The sequence below is a fragment of the Lampris incognitus genome, chromosome 1 (genome assembly GCF_029633865.1).
Source record: "Lampris incognitus isolate fLamInc1 chromosome 1, fLamInc1.hap2, whole genome shotgun sequence".
Lineage (NCBI taxonomy): Eukaryota > Metazoa > Chordata > Actinopteri > Lampriformes > Lampridae > Lampris > Lampris incognitus.
This window is the reverse complement of record NC_079211.1, coordinates 4,512,164-4,532,733: the sequence shown is the minus strand read 5'-3', so window position 1 is coordinate 4,532,733 and position 20,570 is coordinate 4,512,164. Positions and strand designations below refer to the sequence as shown.

Below are 20,570 nucleotides of genomic sequence, written 5' to 3'. Positions count from 1 at the left end.
TGTGTTGTGCCATCCTCTTGGCCACCCCAATTCTCCTCCCATTCACACCATGGTAGAAGAGTTTGAACCCTCCTTCAATGCTCCTGGCCTTACCCCACTTCTACCTTGTCTCTTGCACACAAAGTATACCTACTTTTCTTCTCTCCAGCATATCAGCCAGCTCTCTCCCTTTACCAGTCATAGTGCCAACATTCAAAGTTCCGACTCTCACCTCCACACTCCTACCCTTCCTCCTTTCCCACTGCCTCTGGATATGCCTTCCCCCTCTCCTTCTCTTTCGCCCAACAGTAGCATAGTTTCCACCGGCATCCTGCTAGCCAACAGTACCGGTGGTGGTCGTTGGTATCTGGGCCTCGACCGATACGGTATGGAAATCTGATTTATGAGCCGCATATTGGATTTGGCAAAGACTTTACACTGGACGCCCTTCCTGACACAACCCTCCTCATTTATCCGGGCTTGGGACCAGCATTAAGAATGCACCGGCTTGTGCATCGTCAGTGGCTGGGTTAATTTTTGCAACTTAAAAAAAGTCTTAAAATGATCTTGACAGTTGGATTGTGATTATGTATATACTCCTGAATTTTGTGCTTAAATTTCGGTCCTACCTTGAGCTTGAAGAATTTGCGGCTCTAAGAAAATTGTGGAATAATGAACAAGAAAAGATTTCAAATTCTCCCAGTATAAAGTACTTATCAACCTATTTTTGATGTTCTGTTGGAGGTTTTTAATGACGTGGTCACACAGGGACATAGTGTAATTTCCCCAAAGCAGATTAAGAACACCCACTTTCTGTCTCTTGCAGGTATAAACTCTGAGGTGAAGTACTCCCTCCTGGCTGGGGATGGGGGCTACTTCTCTCTGGATGAATTCTCTGGAGTCCTCAGACTGGAGCGACCTTTCACCCCTGAGACCCCACCCACCTTCGAACTCAAGGTCAAAGCCACTGACCGCGGCCTGCCACGGCACCTCTACTCTGTTGCCACAGTGACGGTGGATGTGGTCTCCCTAGATGACTACCAGCCCGTGTTCCTGAGCTCAGAGTATACCTCCCAGCTCCCAGAATCCTTTGCAGTGGGGTCACAGGTGCTGAGCGTGTCCGCCTTCACCAGAGACGGTGGTGGGCCGGACGTTGTCGTCTACAGCATTATCTCCGGCAATGAGGACCGACGGTTTCTACTGGACCATCACACAGGTAAGAACAGCTCTCTGTATGTCTCTTCATCTGTCTGTCTCTCTTTCATTCTGTCTGTCTCTGTTTCTTTCATTCATTCTGTCTTTCATTCTGTCTGTCTCTCGTTCTCTGTTTGTACCATTTACAGCAATTTACAATTTCATTTAGCAGAAGCTTTTATTCAAAGCGACACATCTGAGCGCTGATACAACACAAGCAAGGATCTGGGCAGGAGACAACAACATGAGAAAGTGCTATAGTTTGTTTGCAGTCATGTGATTCTGATGAGCAAGATTCAGATGGAGGGTAGGAAGTGAAAAGCAGAATGGACGAGATGGAGGAAAGCCTGAACTGTGCTAGTTTAGATGATATATAAGAGAAAGGTATAAACAGAAAATAGGATATGTTGGACATGATCCTTATTGCTTTATTTTTGATGAAGTAGTCACGACACACACACGCATTACCCAACTCCGTTCCTCCCGACCGCAGATGATGGTTCACAAGCCATTTTTTGGTTTTTGGTCAATTTCTTGTATTTCCACCCCTTACGAACAACAGCTTTTGGTACTCAATAAACACTCTTTGTAGTTTCTCGGTTTAATCGATGTGAGCAACCGGCATTTTGAGAGTTTGTGATAGTGCTTCCTATGTAGAAAATCACTTCCTGCCCTCCACCTACAAGTTTGCGCGTCATATGCAAGCAAGCTATAAAGCTAAGTTGGAGTCCAATAGGACACAGGTGCCAACAGGCAGTGCACAGAGGCAATGCATAGAGTGCATGGAAGCATTTTTTTCTGTCTTGCTCTTTCTGTCTTTCTTTATGTCTCTCTCTCGTTCTGTCTCTCTGTCTCCCTCATTCTGTCTGTCACCTTTTATGGAAAGATGAGTTTTTTCTCTAGTTAAGTTTGTATTAAGAATAGAATAGTTTGGGGCGCAGCCCCGGTGGCTCACCTGGTAGCACAGGTGCCACACAAGGCTGAGTCCTTACCGCAGCAGCCTGGGTTCGAGTCCGGCCTGGGCCCTTTGCTGCATGTCATCCCCTCTCTCTCCCCTGCCTTTCCTGTCTCTCTCTATTATCGCTATCAAATAAAAGGTGGAAAATGCCAAAAAAATCTTTAAAAGAAAGAAAAGAATAGAATAGCTTATATGCTTTTGCAGAGCAGGTAGGTAGCATTCATTTTTCCTTCTGTTTTTTAAAAGCGAGGGTTATGTTTGAGTCATTAAAGAACCATACCACTTCACAGCTCAGATCTTTATGAAATATTCAGATTAAATGTGAATATCGAGTGTCCTCCTGTTGTGTTGAACTTCTTTTACCACGGGAAGATGGTAGGATCTAGCTCAGGGATGCCTGAGCAGGACAGGACCTGAACTCGCATCACTGCTCGCTTTCAGAGTCCAACATCTTAGATGTTTTTCCACAGAATCGGTCACTTTAAATCCCGTCAAATTCTCAGAGCCCCTCAGATTTAGGTTTCTTTAAAATGGGTTTTGCATGGGATTGGCAGTCCTCTCTGAGGTCTCAGGTCTCATCTGACATATAGCTTTGAATGTTAGTTGAAAATATTAAGGAATCGCTAGTTCAAGTTCAACTTTATTGTCATGTGTAGAATACAACGAACCTATTGTGCTCTGACTGTCTCTGCCTTAAAACATGTATCCTCGTGGGCATCCAGGTAGCGCAGTAGTCTATTTCATTACCTAACAACACGGGGGTCGCTGGTTCGAATCCCTGTGTTACCTCCGGCTTGGTCAGGCATCCCTACAGACACAATTGGCCGTGTCTGCAGGTGGGAAGCCAGATGTGGATATGTGTCCTGGTTGCTGCACTAGCGTCTCCTCTGGTTGGTCGGGGCACCTGTTCAGGGGGGAGGGGGAATAGCGTGATCCTCCCACACGCTATGTTCCCTTGGCGAAACTCCTCACTGTCAGGTGAAAAGAAGTGGCTGGCAACTCGACGTAGTAGTTTGCAGCCCTCCCCGGATCGGCAGAGGGGATGGAGCAGCAACCAAGATGGCTCGGAAGAGTGGGGTAATTGGCCAAATACAACTGGGGAGAAAAAGGGGGGAGAGGAACATGTAGCCTCATCCATAAGATCCTCTGCACTCATATTTTGGGATGCCATTTTCACTGTTGGAAATGTAGCTCGTTTGGAATAGAACAAGGACGTTTCATCTTTGAGTGTTATCTAGAGCATGCCCCCTGGAAGCGGAGACTGGAAATCCAAGCTGAACTAGCCCGTAGTTCTTCCTTGTCACCAACTACATCACTGACGTGTCAAATAACGACACTGGTACTGGAAGAACAAATTTCGCAACTACGTCTCAGAGATATAGAGAACATTGCCAACAACGGCAGACGTTTTTCACACTGTATCCCAAATGCGGATAGATAGAGACTCAGGAGCCGGAGCTGGAGTGGCCAGAACCAGAAGGGACCGTGGTAGAGCCTGCAGGTTCTCTCCAGGGTAACTGAACAAAGTAGGAAATTAAGTCTTCAAAACAGGCAACCTTCAGATGTGATAGTAGAATAATAAAAACTATGTATCCTTGGAATCCTGCAGCAAAAGACAAACACCTGTCAAGGGAGGATGAAAGTGTGCTTGGTAGGAATAGATTAGTCCTGCAAGGTCCTTGAGAATTTCAAAACACGTTGATGTGTAGTCATAAGCTAACATAAGTTGGTAAAGAGCCTTTAAAAAAGACATTTTACTTTTTAAAGTAAAAGCCGTTTACTTACATAAGCACAGCTTGTCCACTTTGTCAATCAATACATACACTGGAAAAAAAATGTCTCGAAATGGAAACAAACAAGGAGCAGTGATGGAGGAGGATCGGGGGGAGTGGTGTCGGGTTATAAATTATGACAACATTGAGACAGCTTGAGAGAACTTAGAGATAGGGTTGGGAACTCGGACATCTAGAGGGAGCTCGAAGTAGAGCCGCTGCTGCTTTGCGTCGAAAGGAGCCAGTTGAGGTGGTTCGGGCATCTGCTTAAGATATCTCCAGGGCACCTTCCTTTGGAGGTTTTCCGAGCACGTCCAACTGGGAGGAGACCCCGGGATAGACCCAGAATTCGCTGGAGGGACTACATGTCCAGTGTGGCCTTGGAATGCCTCGGGATCCCCTCAGGAGGAGCTGGAGGGCGTTGCTGGGGAGAGGGATATCTGGAGTTGGCCTACTTAGCTTGCTACCACTGCGACCCGACCCCAGAGTAACGGTCGATGTTGAGATGAGACAAGTTAAAGTTCTTGACTGATTCTCTTATGCCCCTTTTCCACTACATGGTACCGGCTCGACTCGAGTCGATCAACTCGACTCGCTTCTGTGTCATTTTCCATTACCGTAACAGTGCCCCCTGACTTTTCGGCTCTCCATTTTTTTCAATTTCAAAATGTACTTTTAAGATAACTCCGCTTCGACCGCTTCGGTATTTAAAAATGCCGGGTGATATCCCATGCGTGCATTGATGACTCAGTGACGCAAAATGACGCAGAGACGTGTTTCTCTGACCAATCAGAGGTCTACATTGATTTTTGTATCCGCTCCGGGTTTTCTGGAACCTCGACAAAGGTGGTGCCAGAAAAGTGGTAACAGTTACCAAAATGCCGGTACTTTCCAGTTATGGACAATGAAAAACGTTGAGTCGAGTCAAGTTGAGGTGGTACCTTCTTCTTTTGGCATCATCAGCTATGATGTTGGCCGCTGAAAAACATGCTCAACAACTGTCCGCCATTGCTATGCTCTGGTGGCTTTCATGTTGTTAAGCATATTTTGGGTTTTTGGTAATAAAATAGACAGTGGTTTACCATTGCCTTCTGCCCGCAGTACAGGAGACCAGAGACTAGAGTTTCCAGCATGCCTCCTGTTGTCCTGACGCTACCATTGGCCAGACGGTTTGGCTCGTCCACCAGCTACAGGTACTACTCTGCTGCTGTCCAGTGTAGAGCAGGTCTATTTAAAGGCGACCCGCAAACGCCTTGTCACAGTGCCGTTATAGGGCCTTTGCAGCTTTTTATCGGTCCACCAGTGCCACCCAATGGCCTACTGTGCCCTGGTAGCAACTGCTGCTGATGGTCCGCGACTGCTTATTCGTCAGGTAAGCCTGCTTTTTTCACAGCTGTCCCCCATATTTGAGGGAGCATTCCACTATCCGCCACCTGTGGACGCACGCCATAGCAGTACAGCTGTGCCAGAACGATCCGGTACCTTGTAGTGGAAAAAGGGCATTAAGAGCTGCTCTGATTCTCTTTTATGTTATGAATGTGATGCCCACATTCATACAGGCACACTGAGAGAGAGAAAGCACAGAAATATGAGCCTATAGAAGTGCAGCAGACAGCACATCCTTGTACACAGATGGGCATAGAGAGTGTTTGATGGGGCTGTCCCCTACACATGTGCGGCTGTGCGGCTGGGGGCAGCGCACGCTGGCACGTGTGTGTTAATGTCATACGAGCTGAACCGCTGTGGAACGATCTGTTCTGTCAGCGGGACACTGCAATCTAGTCGCATCAAAGATATTTATGAGATTTCATATAGGTCCAAATGTGGGTTCACTCCCATAATCGCACACACACACACACACAGCTCTACCCCTTCCCAGATGTAATCAACTGCAACAATGATGCTATTCATAACGTTGTTCAACTGTCAGGACTTTTCAAACTTACAGCTGTGTGTGTGTGTGTGTGTGTGTGTGTGTGTGTGCGCGCGCGCGCTCATCCATTACAGAGGTGAAGTTATTTGTGTTTTTTCATCTTTGCAGAGTCTGAGAAAGGGAAGGGAAGAGAGAATCTGAGAAGCTTAAAAATCATTTTGGGTTAGTTAAGTTATTTGTACCAGTCACTTCATAAACATAAAACAAGCCAGATGAGTTCCCCCCTCTTTTGCTCCAGGCTTCTCTCTCTCTCTCTCTCTCTCTCTCTCTCTCTCTCTCTCTCTCTCTCTCTCTCTCTCTCTGTCTCTCTCTCTCTGTCACAATATTCAATGATGCTTTATTGGCATGACTGCATTAATTACAATTTTGCCAAAGCAGGTGAGGCCAAAACAGGTCAACACAGTACCAAAAAAAAAACTAAAACAAATGAAAAAGGAATAGATGGAACTGGCAGAAACATAGAACAGCACTTGAACAGCAACTGACAGTAACTGACAGTATTTAGGTCACTCACTGACCCTTAGGCTGTGGCATTCTGACACATATTGTGCCGCAAGGTGTGACCTTTGACCCTCTCCTAAAATAAGTGGCCATTGTTCTTTCTCATCCAGCAGTAGAACATTTGGAATCTGGTTTTCAGATGTCTCCTGGTATTTCTCTCTTATGTTCTGGAACTTCTCACAATTTAGCAGGAAGCGCATCTCTGTCTCCACCTCACCTGCCGTACAGGGACCACATATTCTTTGCTCTTTGGTAGCCAAGATGTTTTGTGTGTCTGCCCTTTTCAGTGGCTAGACTGTGGTCAGTGAGGCTGTACTTGGTAAGGATGTGTCTGTGCTGGCAGTGGACAGACAGTCTGTCAGTTTGTATTCTCTTTTTAGGGCCCCATAACATTCTCATTTGTGTTGTCATTTGGTTTCTATGAACCAGTGGTCCACATATGAGTTGTTGCATTGTGTTATGATGTGTTTTACTCTAGTCTGTGGTTGGTTAGCAGTGCTAGTCTGAAACTCATCTATGTCAGTGGTTACGGGGTCAGTTAGTTTCACAACCAGCTGACTGAGGGGACTCTTTCTTAACTCTTGGCTTTGGAATGCTTTAAATTACAGTGTGTGGTGGGGACTTGTCTCTGTCTGTCAGAGACTCTCTCTCTCTCTGTCTCTCTCTCTCTCTTGCTGATAAAACACTGAACCACTTATTTGTACAAAGAACATGGTGTAGATTTATGAGAGAGGAGTGTTCTCTGGCAAAACGATTAAGTTCGTTTTATTTGACATGGACAGTACAATAGCATTGGAACTGCAACATACAATTTTGCACAAGCAGCAAATGCACTGTATTTAGTGTTTGTAGTGAAACACTAATTTACAACACCTGTCCACAGGAGGCTTTTTTAAAAGTTAAAATAGACAAAAGAAAAATAACCAAAGAGGAAAATGAAGATACAGGCGTGTCTGTACAGGGTATTAGGTGTGAGAACAGTGTTGTTTCTCTCTAGCCATGATTTAGCACCTCTGTTGAAAACGTTGAAGCTGTTGCATTTTCCACTCAGTGGGTAGACATTTCCAAAGTTTTGCTCCTTTAACAATAGACTGGTCATCCAGGTAGCATAGCAGTCTATTCCGTTGCCTACCAACACTGGGATCGCCGGTTCGAATCCCCATCTTACCTCCGGCTTGGTTGGGCATCCCTACAGAAACAATTGGCCGTGTCTGCTGGTGGGAAGCCGGATGTGGGTATGTGTCCTGGTCGCTGCACTAGCGCCTCCTTTGGTTGGTCGGGGTGCCTGTTCGGGGGGGAGGGGGAACTGGGGGGGATAGTGTGATCCTCCCATGTGCTACGTCCCCTTGGTGAAAAGGTGAAAAGAAGTGGCTGGTGACTCCACATGGATCGGAGGAGACATGTGGTAGTCTGCAGCCCTCCCCGGATCGGCAGAGGGTGTGGAGCAGAGACCGGGATGGGTCAGAAGAGTGGGGTAATTTCCCAAGTACAACTGGGGAGAAAAAGGGGGAGAAATCCCAAAAAAAGAAAAAGAAAACCAGGATAGACTGATGGTCCAAATGGTTTTGTGCCTGCGACAGTTACCATTTATTGAGGCCTGCGCGCTGACTCTGCTGGAGTGCTGACTCTGCTGGAGTGCTGGCTCTACTGGAGTGCTGGCTCTACTGGAGTGCTGGCTCTACTGGAGTGCTGGCTCTGCTGGAGTGCTGGCTCTACTGGAGTGCTGGCTCTACTGGAGTGCTGACTCTGCTGGAGTGCTGACTACTGGAGTGCTGGCTCCACTGGAGTGCTGGCTCTACTGGACTGCTGGGGTTTTGCAACAAATTCATTAAGCAGGGAAGGAGCATGACCATGTAGGTAAGCATTTAAAGGTAAGCTTTAGGTTGGAATAGCTCATGAAGCTTTTGAAGCTGAACATATGGTGTTTCTCCAAGATGTGACAGTGGTGCCACCTCATTGGTGTTTTTGTCCATGATTTTTCTTGGCTGGTTGTATACGATGGGTTTTATAGTTGATTGTGAGGCTTGTGACTGTAGTGTTATGTGTCGGCATTAATCAGACCAAGTCTCGACTAACGTTCACTTATTTTATTCACGTTACAACATAACACCGTTACGCCGATAACTTTCACTTCTAGGCTCACTGGACTGAACTTCCTATCTGGCGCATCACTAACAATGATGTCACAAAGTATCCCTGCGCTTAGCACACACAGAAAGTAGTTCTATATCAACACATTGACCAGGTAGTGCTGCAGTGTGATTGGTGTGAGAATATCATGGCATCATGTAGAGCTGGGTTAGCAGAAAGTATCTACTTTCTGGTGAGTCTGAAGAGGTTGAGATTTGATTTAACTTTTTTGCAAATATTATTCACTTATTAAATCTTTTAAGACTATAAGACTCTAAGTACTTGATGTTGTCAACCTCACTGATGACCTCATTCTTTAATTTTACCATGAGTCTTTCATTTTCATGTTGTTTACATGTAGAAACAAAGATTGAAACAAGTTTTTTTTAACATTCACTGTTAAGTGAGAGTACTCAAGCCATTACGATACAGAAAGTAAGGATTCAGTAAGCTGGTCCGCAGCCTTGCTCGATGTTCTGGCAGATGTATAAATGACCGTATCATCGGCATACATTTGGCAGCCAACCACACAGCATCGCTCAGGTAGGTCAAGTCAATTTTCTTTGTATAGCCCATTATCACAAATTACAAATTTGACTCAGTGGGCTTTACAGCAACACAACATCCTGTACTTAGACCCTCACATCAAATAAGGAACAGCTCCCTAAAAAAAAAAAACTTTAACAGAGAGAAAAAATAGGAAGAAACCTCAGGGAGAGTAACAGAGGAGGATCTCTCTCCCGAGACAGGCGTGCAATGGATGTTGTGTTTACACAATATACAGATTATGACATTGAAAGAGGATAACAGAATTATAATGGGATTATAAAATATATGACGAATATGATGAGGAGGATCCCAAGCAGTGTCCAGATGCCGCTGAAACAGCCCAGGACCTGAGCCACGTGACCACCATCACCATGTAGACTTGACAGAAGGACAAACTACGCATGCACACAAGAGAGACTCACATCACAGCATTCACATATGTGGGAGAAGAGACAAGAAAAAACATGAGTCACACAGTATAGTGAGAGAAGGATATAGCATTGAAACAGGACACAACATCATATGGCTTTATAAGATATATAAAAAAATGTAAGGGTGAGGTCAAGCAGTGTCCAGGTGGTGACCGCCATCCCAATGGAGACTTGGGAAGAGGACAGACTACATGTGCACACAGGAAAGACTCACATCACACCATTCACATACACAGAAGAAGAGAAAGGAGAAGACATAATTCAGAGAGAGAGAAAGGACATGACGGAAGAGAACAGTTTGCAATAGTATCAAGTGCAGAAGATGAAATATTATTGTAGTAGTCCATAAGATCAGGGCATGAGGAGGTGGGAGCAGGAATGGAGTTTGAGGTAATTAAACTGCTGAGATCATCTGGATTAATATATCTAAGGTTACGGTATGATATGGTACGATGCATCCTTGATTTACTGAGCAGTAGGTTGGTGTTGAATAGCGCAGCTTTATGATCAGAGATGGGTAGTTCAGCAGAGGTGATGTTATATGGTGCGATGCCAGAACAGCAAGCTAGGTCAAGGATTTGACCCCTTGTGTGGGTTGTAAAGTTGACATATTGTGTTAGATCAAAGCAATCTAACATTGCTTTACAGTTTTTAGTGAACATGTTGTCAGTGTTATCAAAATGAACATTTAAATCCCCCATCACGATTATATCCGAAGACATTGCACTAAGGGCAGTTAAAACTGTTGAGAGTTCAGTGATAAAAATATTCACTGCCTTAGGAGGGCTGTACAGAGCAGCAATAATGATGGGTGTAGGTCCATAGAGCTTAACAGCCAGCAGTTCAAAGGTAGATTGATCCGTAGAGAGAGTGGCGTTAGTTTTTACTATTGTAATAGATCAGCACAAGGCCGCCTCCTCTGCCCGAAGACCGAGGTTTGCATATGTAAACAAATCCTGGTGGAGTTGCTGAATTTAGCTGTAGAAAGTCATTCCGTGACTGTCAGGTTTCTGTGAGACAAAAATAGTCCAGTTTGTGCTCTGTGATGAAGTCATTGACCAGAGGGGCTTTGTTGTTGATAGATCGGATATTGTCAAGGGCAAATTTATGAGAGGTCATGTGTGTATAAACAGCTGATTTAACTAACAGAGTTAGCACACTGATCTACATGCCGATCATGTTGTAATATGTCGTGTGGATGAGAGGCCCGGTGCCTAATAATAATCTGTATGGGGAAAATCCTGGTGAGAGGGTTGATGACAGATGAGGACAGTGGGAGGAGCTGTCAGAAAAAACACTACTGTGGGGTGCCACCGTAGGTGGAAACCGAGGTTCCGGGATGGAGAAGACTGTACGGCGTGCTGCAGGCTGGCCACTAGCATTCGGCAGATGTTGAGCTTCAGGGAGTTTTCCTGAAATGTTCTAGCTGGGTCACTCACATACTGGTGTTCCAACAGTGAGTTTGTGTCAATCAGGTGGGCCACCAGCGCCATGTCATCTGCATATTTCAGGAGCATCATTCCTTCACTGTAGCAGGTGATGTTGTTGGTGTTGACAGAGAAGAGAATGGGAGATAAAACATAATCCTGGGGAACTCCTGTGTTTAAAATCAAATTATTGGATTTAAAACCATTGATGACCACATGTTGAGGCCTGTCCTTCTCAACATCCAACAATAATCCGTAAAACCAGTGTTAGATTGACCTGTAGTTCCACGAGGTGCTTGAGCAAGGTGTGTATGTTAATAGTGTTAAAAGTAGTTAAATGTTAAGTTAAAATCCATGAATAAAATCCTTGTGTGGGGTTGTGCTGAATCCAGGTGTCTGGCCACAGTATCCAGGAGGGTCAGACTAGCATTCTCCAAACCACGTTTTACCTTGTAGACAAACTGGATTGGGTCTAGTCAGTCAGCAACCATGGTGGAGAGAGGGTCATACATTACTCTCTCCGTGCACTTTCACAGCACAGATGTATGTATGTCTAGTCGACCTGTAGTCATTCAGGCCTTTGGCATCTCTTTCTTTTCTTTTCTTTGGAACAGATATTTTAGTAGATTTCTTCCATAGGCCTGGGACACAGCTCGAGTCCAGGAGACGTTAGAAAAGATCAGTGGTGACTCCACCATCTACGTGGTGAAGTCACTGAGCACCCTGCCTCTGAGCCTGTCAGGGCCAGAGTCTTTCCGGGGGTTGACCCTGCCCAGGATGTAGGCCACCAGCCACTCTTCTATAATGACTGCTGGACGGGGGGGGGGGGGCTGGAGCTAGGGAGGGCCCCGTTGGTTTAAGGGCTGGAGCTGCTGAATCGGCTGAAGAATCTGTTCCGCTCTTCAAAGGAAGTCAGGGCAGTTGGTTAGTGCGGGTTTTTGTGCTTTGCCCATCATGATATTGAGCCCCTGCCATGCCTCATTGGCATTTATCTGAGGTTAGCTTTTTCTCGATTTTGTTTTTTTTTTAGTGGAGCATGGCCAGCCTGATCTTCTACCTGAACTCCTTCTCCAGTTCTCTGACTCTGAGCCTGTCCCCCTGCAGGAAGACCTGTTTCATTTGAACCAAGCAAGCCTTTTAGGTCCTTGGTGATCCATGGCGTATTGCTTGGAAACAGACTGATATGTTTAATGGGAATGACCATATCCTCACAATAAGCTATGTCACTGCACCTGTCAATAAATTAAGGTCATCACCACAGTCATAAAAAAAACATTTTCCAGCCAATTATTTCGAAACACCCCCTTAATGTTTCAACTGAGTCAATATTCCAGGATAGTTTCTGTTAAGAGCTTGGTAGTTTTCAGCTTTGACCTGTACTACAGCAGTAATAGAATGGCATTGCAGTCAAAATGGCCGAGAGGTGAGCAGGGCTTAGAGACATACGCACTTGGAAAGCTACCATAACATAAGCGACATCTCATCTCGTCTTCAGCCGCTTTTCCAGGGTCGGGTCGCGGTGGCAGCAAGCTAAGTCGGCACTTCAGATGTCCCTCTCCCCAGCAACGCCCTCCAGGCTCCTCCTGGGGGATCCCAAGGCGTTCCCAGGCCAGATTGGACGTATAGGGACCACATGTCCAATCTGGCCTGGTTATATCCATGATATATAAACAACATTAATAATAATAATAATGATAATAAATCAATCTTATATAGCACTTTTCTAACACTCAAAGTGGCTTTACAATAAACGGCGGTGAAACAAGACAACAGGTAAACATAACACAGACATACAGGGGTGGATGGGAAGGGGGGCTACGAGAGGGAGAAGTGGCAGCCACACACGACGCCAGCAGTACTCTCCGACTTAGACTCATACAAAAGGGCAAGAAAAACAAAAAACAACAGCACTGTGGACATTGATATATAACACAAACAGTTCAACTAAAACACGTAACAACATGAAAACTGATTGACAGCCATGTCTGAGGCGGTTTCATGTGGATGAAACCGCCTCAGACATGGCTGTCACGCTAAATATAGGTAGGTCTATTTGAGATTTCACTACGATACGCTGCACACTTTGGTCTGAATGTACCGCCAGGTGAAGAAGAAGAGAAAGGAGAAGACATCATTCAGAGAGAGAAAAGACATGAGAGAAGAGAACAGTTTGCAGTAGTATCAAGTGCAGAAGATGAAATATTGTAGTAGTCCAGGAGCTCAGAGAGTGAGGAGGTGGGAGCAGGAATGGGTCAGTACAACATAAGCAAGTCCTCTCATCTGGGCTACCATATATTTCGGTCCCTTCCATCCAGAAATTGCTAGAACACAGAACTAGTGAATCAGCTGGTGAAAGGAAAGTCTGCAGACTGTTAACCATCCACCAACCACTGCTGCCCATGTCTTCTTCATCTTGTGTAGGTGCATTGCATCTTTCCATTTGTGTTTGGGTGTGCGGGTGTGTGTGTGTGTGTGTGTGTGTGTGTGTGTGTGTGTGTGTGTGTGTGTGTGTGTGTGTGTGTGTGTGTGTGTGTGTGAAACTAGAGGGCTTGAAGTTCCTGGATGAATATTGAAAAGAAATGAAAACAAATCTTATTGATGTGCCCTTGAGCAAGGCAATAAAGAGTTGATTTTTGTTACGTGGGTGCAGAGCGGCTGACAGCATTGGATTGTGGGTCCACTGGGCAAATCCCAGGTGTGGATGTGTGCGTAATTGTATGCAGCATGCATGTAAATCAGCAGAGCACTGCAGTACAGACACCCGAACTGTCTCTGCACTGACCTTGTAGAAACAAATTAATATTACAGGGTGGATCAATCTGCCTCAGCGCCCGAGGAGAGGCTGGCGCACAGTACAGATCTTATGATCTTATGAGATCAATACACTGTGTGCGAAACCGTGTGCCGAGCTGCACGTGTTTAAACCTGTCAGGAGGAGATCGTAGCTCTGTTGACGTTGATGATGCCTCTCACCATCCCACTGTGCTGGATAGTCTCACCATCGCACTGTGCTGGATAGTCTCACCATCCCACTGTGCTGGATAGTCTCACCATCCCACTGTGCTGGATAGTCTCACCATCCCACTGTGCTGGATAGTCTCACCATCCCACTGTGCTGGATAGTCTCACCATCCCACTGTGCTGGATACATCTCACCATCCCACTGTGCTGGATAGTCTCACCATCCCACTATGCTGGATAGTCTCACCATCCCACTGTGCTGGATAGTCTCACCATCCCACTGTGCTGGATAGTCTCACCATCGCACTGTGCTGGATACATCTCACCATCCCACTGTGCTGGATAGTCTCACCATCGCACTGTGCTGGATACATCTCACCATCCCAATGTGCTGGATAGTCTCACCATCGCACTGTGCTGGATAGTCTCACCATCCCACTGTGCTGGATAGTCTCACCATCCCACTGTGCTGGATAGTCTCACCATCCCACTGTGCTGGATACATCTCACCATCCCAATGTGCTGGATAGTCTCACCATCCCACTATGCTGGATAGTCTCACCATCCCACTGTGCTGGATACATCTCACCATCCCAATGTGCTGGATAGTCTCACCATCCCACTATGCTGGATAGTCTCACCATCCCACTGTGCTGGATACATCTCACCAGTCCACTGTGCTGGATAGTCTCACCATCCCAATGTGCTGGATAGTCTCACCATCCCACTGTGCTGGATAGTCTCACCATCCCACTGTACTGGATACGTCTCACCAAACATGTCACCGGTGTATCCTAAAGCCTGGTAAACATCCTTTAGGACAGCTTCGACAGCACGACATTTACTTCTTCACGTGAAGAAACGACATTTTCTTCGATTCCCTGCATGTTGGACTGAGGAGATCCTGCTGAGATTATAGCTGTCACTCATATCATCATCATCATATGCTGAACTGAGTTATTAGCTGTAAGACTTGATTATATATCATGGTCATGGAGAATATTCATTTCTAAGTCCAAAACGTTCAATAAAAATAAGGGAATGTGTTTAATATTTTGACAAGTGACCATGGTATGAATGGCATAATCCACCCTGAGGTCTGTGTTGAAGGATTTTGTACCATGTTCACAGACAATATTGGTCTCTGATTGGCTGGAGGTGTGCTTTAAAACCGCATAATGCACACCTACTTTAGCTCAAATTTAATCTGCTATTACTTTCAGCTGCTCCCGTTAGGGGGCGCCACAGCAGATCATCCGTTTTCATCTCTTCCTGTCCTCTGCATCTTCCTCTGTCACACCAGCCACCTGCATGTCCTCCCTCACCACATCCATAAACCTCCTCTTTGGCCTTCCTCTTCTCCTCTTCCCTGGCAGCTCCATATTCAGCATCCTTCTCCCAATATACCCAGCATCTCTCCTCCGCACATGTCCAAACCATCTCCATCTTGTCTCTCTTGCTTTGTCTCCAAACCGTCCAACCTGAGCTGTCCCTCTAATATACTCCTTCCTAATCCTGTCCTCCTTCATCACTCCCAATGAAAATCTTATCATCTTCACCTCTGCCACCTCCAGCTTCACCTCCTGTCTTTTCATCAGTGCCACTGTCTCCAAACCATATAACATAGCTGGTCTCACAACCATCTTGTAAACCTTCCCTTTAACTCTTGCTGGTACCCTTCTGTCACAAATCACTCCTGACACTCTTCTCCACCCACTCCACCCTGCCTTGCAGTCTCTTCACCTCTCTCCTGCACTCCCCGTTACTTTGTACAGTTGACCCCAAGTATTTTAAAGTTTTTAAAAGTATTTATTTGGCTCAATTTAATCACTGTTCTAAATTCATATGCTGGACACCTAGTTTCTATGTAACCATGGCAACACACCCACTCAGCAGCAAGCCTAGTAAACATAGTGGCTAGCTTTTGATTAATAGCCTTTTAATTATGAGTCCAAAGTACTCAACAAAAAACAAGGAAACGCTTTTATTTTAATTCTTGCCACCCAATGACTGCTGGGAGAGGCTCCAGCATCCCGCGACCCTACTCAGGAAAAGCGGCTTGGATAATGGAATCGAATAAAGCATTTTAACACACCTTGAAGTGGATTATCCCTTACTTATTATAAGGGCTGCTTTTAAGTATCCATCCATTATCCAAACTGCTTATCCCGCTCGCAGGGTCGTGGGGATGCTGGAGCCTATCCCAGCAGTCATTGGGCGGTAGGTGGGGAGACACCCTGGACAGGCCACCACACCATCACAGGACCGACACACACACACATTCACACCCAGGGACAATTTAGTACGGCCGATTCACCTGACCTACATGTCTTTGGGCTGTGGGAGAAAACCGGAGCACCCGGAGGAAACCCACGCAGGCCCGGGGAGAACATGCAAACTGCATACAGAGGACGACCCGGGACGACCCCCAAGGTTGGACCACCCAGGGCTCGAACCCAGGACCCTCTTGCTATGAGGCGACTGCGCTAACCACTGCTCCACTGTGCCACCCCGCTTTTAAGTAATTTGGCAAAAGTCTTAAACAAGTTTCAAGTCAAATCTCGGGTCTCTGTCACTGATGAGATCAACAATATCATCTATAATGTGTAGGCATCACACCCAGGACTCTCTCTCTCTGTCAGTCAGCTATACATTTGCAGATATTCTAGTGTTTGAGGAGCCCCGCGCCCCCAAAAGCAAAGGGTCAGTCTAAGTGTGGTTTATTGTTGTACTAATGGCCTCAGCCCACCCATAACTAACACACTAAGAGGTTATTAGTCTAATCATCTTGTTCTTATCAAAGAACAACAGCCCAAATTTTCATAATTAAAAAGTAACTTCAACTGAAAGTTGTCTAGAAATTAAAGGAAGCGGGCATCCCTACAGACATAGTAATTGGCTGAGTCTGTGGGTGAGAAGCCGGATGTGGGTATGTGTCCTGGTCACTGCACTAGCGCCTCCTCTGGTTGGTCAGGGCGCCTGTTCGGGGGGGGGGGTAGCGTGATCCTCTCACGTGCTACGTCCTCCTGGTGAAACTCCTCACTGTCAGGTGAAAAGAAGCGGCTGGCGACTCCACATGTATAGGAGGAGGCATGTGGTAGTCTGCAGCCCTCCCCGGATCGGCAGAGGGGGTGGAGCAGAGACCGGGACGGGTCGGAAGAGTGGGGTGATTGGCAGGATACACTTGGGGAGAAAAAAAAGGGGGGGGGGAATCAAAAAAAGAAAGAAATTAAAGGAAGATTATTTCCCCTCTTTATGACTGGTCGACTTATGTCGGCCTTGGTCCACTATCTCAGTATATTCAGCTATGCTGAAAGTGCAATCCGGTGTCATTTCACGTTGATAAGGATGAGTCTGTTGATTAAATATGGATAAATATCAACCAATTAGACGTATACATAATATACATTCAGCCAATAGACCCAACACAAAACCAGTGAATGCAGCCAGGGCCTGGAATTAGCAGGATAAGCCTGTAAACTCATATCAGGAATCAGGAACACTTTATTTGTCGTTTCACTTCATGCACTTGCGTACATGAAATGAAACGAAATGCCGTTTCCCCCAGCCCACAGCAGCACAACACAAAGACAACAACACATCCCAAAACTACAAGAACACACATATCCACACTAACACACATATCCAAACTAACACACACATCCAAACTAACACACACATCCAAACTAACACACATACCCAAACTAACACATACGTCCAAACTAACACACACATCCAAACTAACACACATACCCAAACTAACACACACATCCAAACTAACACACACATCCAAACTAACACACACATCCAAACTAACACATACGTCCAAACTAACACACACATCCAAACTAACACACATACCCAAACTAACACACACATCCAAACTAACACACACATCCAAACTAACACACATACCCAAACTAACACAACATCCAAACTAACACACACATCCAAACTAACACACACACCCAAACTAACACACATACCCAAACTAACACATATACCCAAACTAACACATATACCCAAACTAACACATATACCCAAACTAACACACATATCCAAACTAACACACATACCCAAACTAACACACACATCCAAACTAACACACACATCCAAACTAACACACATACCCAAACTAACACACACATCCAAACTAACACACACATCCAAACTAACACACATACCCAAACTAACACAACATCCAAACTAACACAACATCCAAACTAACACACACATCCAAACTAACACACACACCCAAACTAACACACATACCCAAACTAACACATATACCCAAACTAACACATATACCCAAACTAACACACATATCCAAACTAACACACATACCCAAAATAACACACATACCCAAACTAGCACACATACCCAAACTAAAAAAAATCACTGTCCAAGGGAAGGAACGCCAGCCAGGATGACTGTCGGAACTGCCGGTCTGGATGGGCTAGCAGTTAGCTTAGCCTGCCCCACTTCCATGTCCTGTCAGACCGCCCTCTGTGTTTCCTGCTCGGGTGCAGCTCCAAGCAGGGGCCGTGGTCCCCGAGCCCACCCGATAAAGCAGACCAAGGTCTCCCAGCCAATCCAACACCAGCTCTCCCAGCCAGACACCCTCAACCAACCTCCCCGTACTCCTCCCAACGACATCAAAACACCACAGTCAACGCCAGGTCAGGCCGCCGCTAGACCCCCCTCGGTGCTATCGGAACTGCTGGTCTGTATGGGCTAGCAGTTAGCTTAGCCTGCCCTGCTCTCCCATCCGACCCAGCGCCAGCTCGCCCAGCCGTCAAACGAAGAAAAAACTTAGACGTGGACAAAGACACTGCATGGACGGTGCTGGGTGAGGCCGCCATCTTCCGACACCGGTGCTGGGTGAGGCCGCTGCCAACGCGAATTCGCGCCGCCATCCTCCCACACCGGAAGCGGAAAAATTGGTAATGCATGTCTATAGCATCATGTTGTAGGCTAGGATAGTAGGGTGGGCTGGGATAACAAAACATGCAAAATCCATCATGTGCTTTTTTAGTTTGTTAACATTATTTATGAGTACTACCACTGTTGACTCTGCTTCGATTGTGCTGCAGTTAGACAGAGGTTATAGTTTCAGGTACAACATCCGTCAGTGATAACCAGGCTTAGGGAGTAATGGAATACAGGAACAGACGTTAGATAATCAGGTGTGGGTGCAACAGGGTTGTCAAACCAGTCTCTTAAAATATGCTAAATTATCAATTTGGAGCTCTAATTAATAGTTAAATTAATAACCACAGCATGAATTACCATATCAGTAGCTAGCAAAGGTGGAAGGTCTCTGGAGTTGTGAATATTAGAGGCTGGCATCTTTCACTCTTGTGTGAACATTAAACACACCAGCATGTCTAATCAAAGTGTTTATTTACAAAATAACTTATTTACAAAATTATCAAAAGTAAAGACACACAATATGTAATTGCAGCATTCCCTGGTCCTCTGTGGGTGGTGCACGTGGCCATTGAAGCTCCGGTTGGTGGTCGCACCCATGTTTGCATGTGGGGCTGGTCATTGGTTTCGGTCGTTGTGCAGCTGGATTGTTCTGTATTTTAATGTTTATGGTAGGGCAGCTCAGCAGCGCAGTGGTTAGCCTCACAGCAAGAAGGTCCTGGGTTCGAGCCCCGGGGTAGTCCAACTTTGGGGGTGGGGGTGGTCCCGGGTCGTCCTCTGTGTGGAGTTTGCATGTTCTCCCCGTGTCTGTGTGGGTTTCCTCCGGGTGCTCCGGTTTCCTCCCACAGTCCAAAGACCTGTAGGTCAGCTGACTCACAGTACTAAATTGTCCCTAAGTGTAAATGTGTGTGTGTGTTTGTGCGTTTGTGTGTGTGGGCCCTGTGATGGACTGGTGGCCTGTCCAGGGTGCCTCCCTGCCTGCCACCCAGTGACTGCTGGGATAGGCTCCAGCATCCCTGTGACCCTGAGAGCAGGATAAATAGTTTGGATAATGGATGGATGGAAGGAATCTCACTAGGTGCACCTAACTAATGAACCGTTAAGGGCACTGTGTGTGTGTGTGTGTGTGTGTGTGTGTGTGTGTGTGTGTGTGTGTGTGTGTGTGTGTGTGTGTGTGTGTGTGTGTGTGTGTGTGTGTGTGTGTGTGTGTGTGAGTGTGAGAGAGAGAAAGAGAGAGAGAGAGAAAGCGTAAGAGAGGAGTGTGTGTGAGACTCTGGTCCAGTTGGTGGTGGTAATGCACCTGTAAGCTGGTTTGCCAACTTCTAATAACACGGTCGGAAGAAGGAAGGAAGGTAGAAGAAGAGTGTGTGAATGTGTGTGTGCATGTTGCTTGCATGCCAGGAAGAGTGTGTTTTTCTTTGTCCGACCCCGCATGATCAGAAACAAAGGAGTGGGGGGCGTCCGGGTACCGTAGCGGTCTATTCCGTTGCCTACCAACACGGGGATCGCCGGTTCGAATCCCCGTGTTACCTCCAGCTTGGTCTGGCGTCCCTACAGACACAATTGGCCGTGTCTGCGGGTCCGGATGTGGGTATGTGTCCTGGTCGCTGCACTAGCGCCTCCTCTGGTCGGTCTGAGCGCCTGTTTGGGGGGGAGGGAGAGCTGGGGGGAATAGCGTGATCCTCCCACGTGCTACGTCCCCCTGGTGAAACTCCACACTGTCAGGTGAAAAGAAGCGGCTGGCGACTCCACATGTATGGGAGGAGGTATGTGGTAGTCTGTAGCCCTCCCCAGATCGGCAGAGGG

General features: G+C 46.3%; 1 protein-coding gene across 1 annotated transcript in view; it reads left to right on the top strand.

The window, feature by feature from the left end:
* Nucleotides 1-20,570, top strand: part of fat2 (FAT atypical cadherin 2) — a 132,424-nt gene that overhangs the window by 67,125 nt on the left and 44,729 nt on the right. The window contains exon 15 of the mRNA XM_056275045.1: nucleotides 806-1,195. Coding sequence (XP_056131020.1) covers nucleotides 806-1,195 — 390 coding nt within the window. The remainder of the gene's footprint in view (nucleotides 1-805; nucleotides 1,196-20,570) is intronic.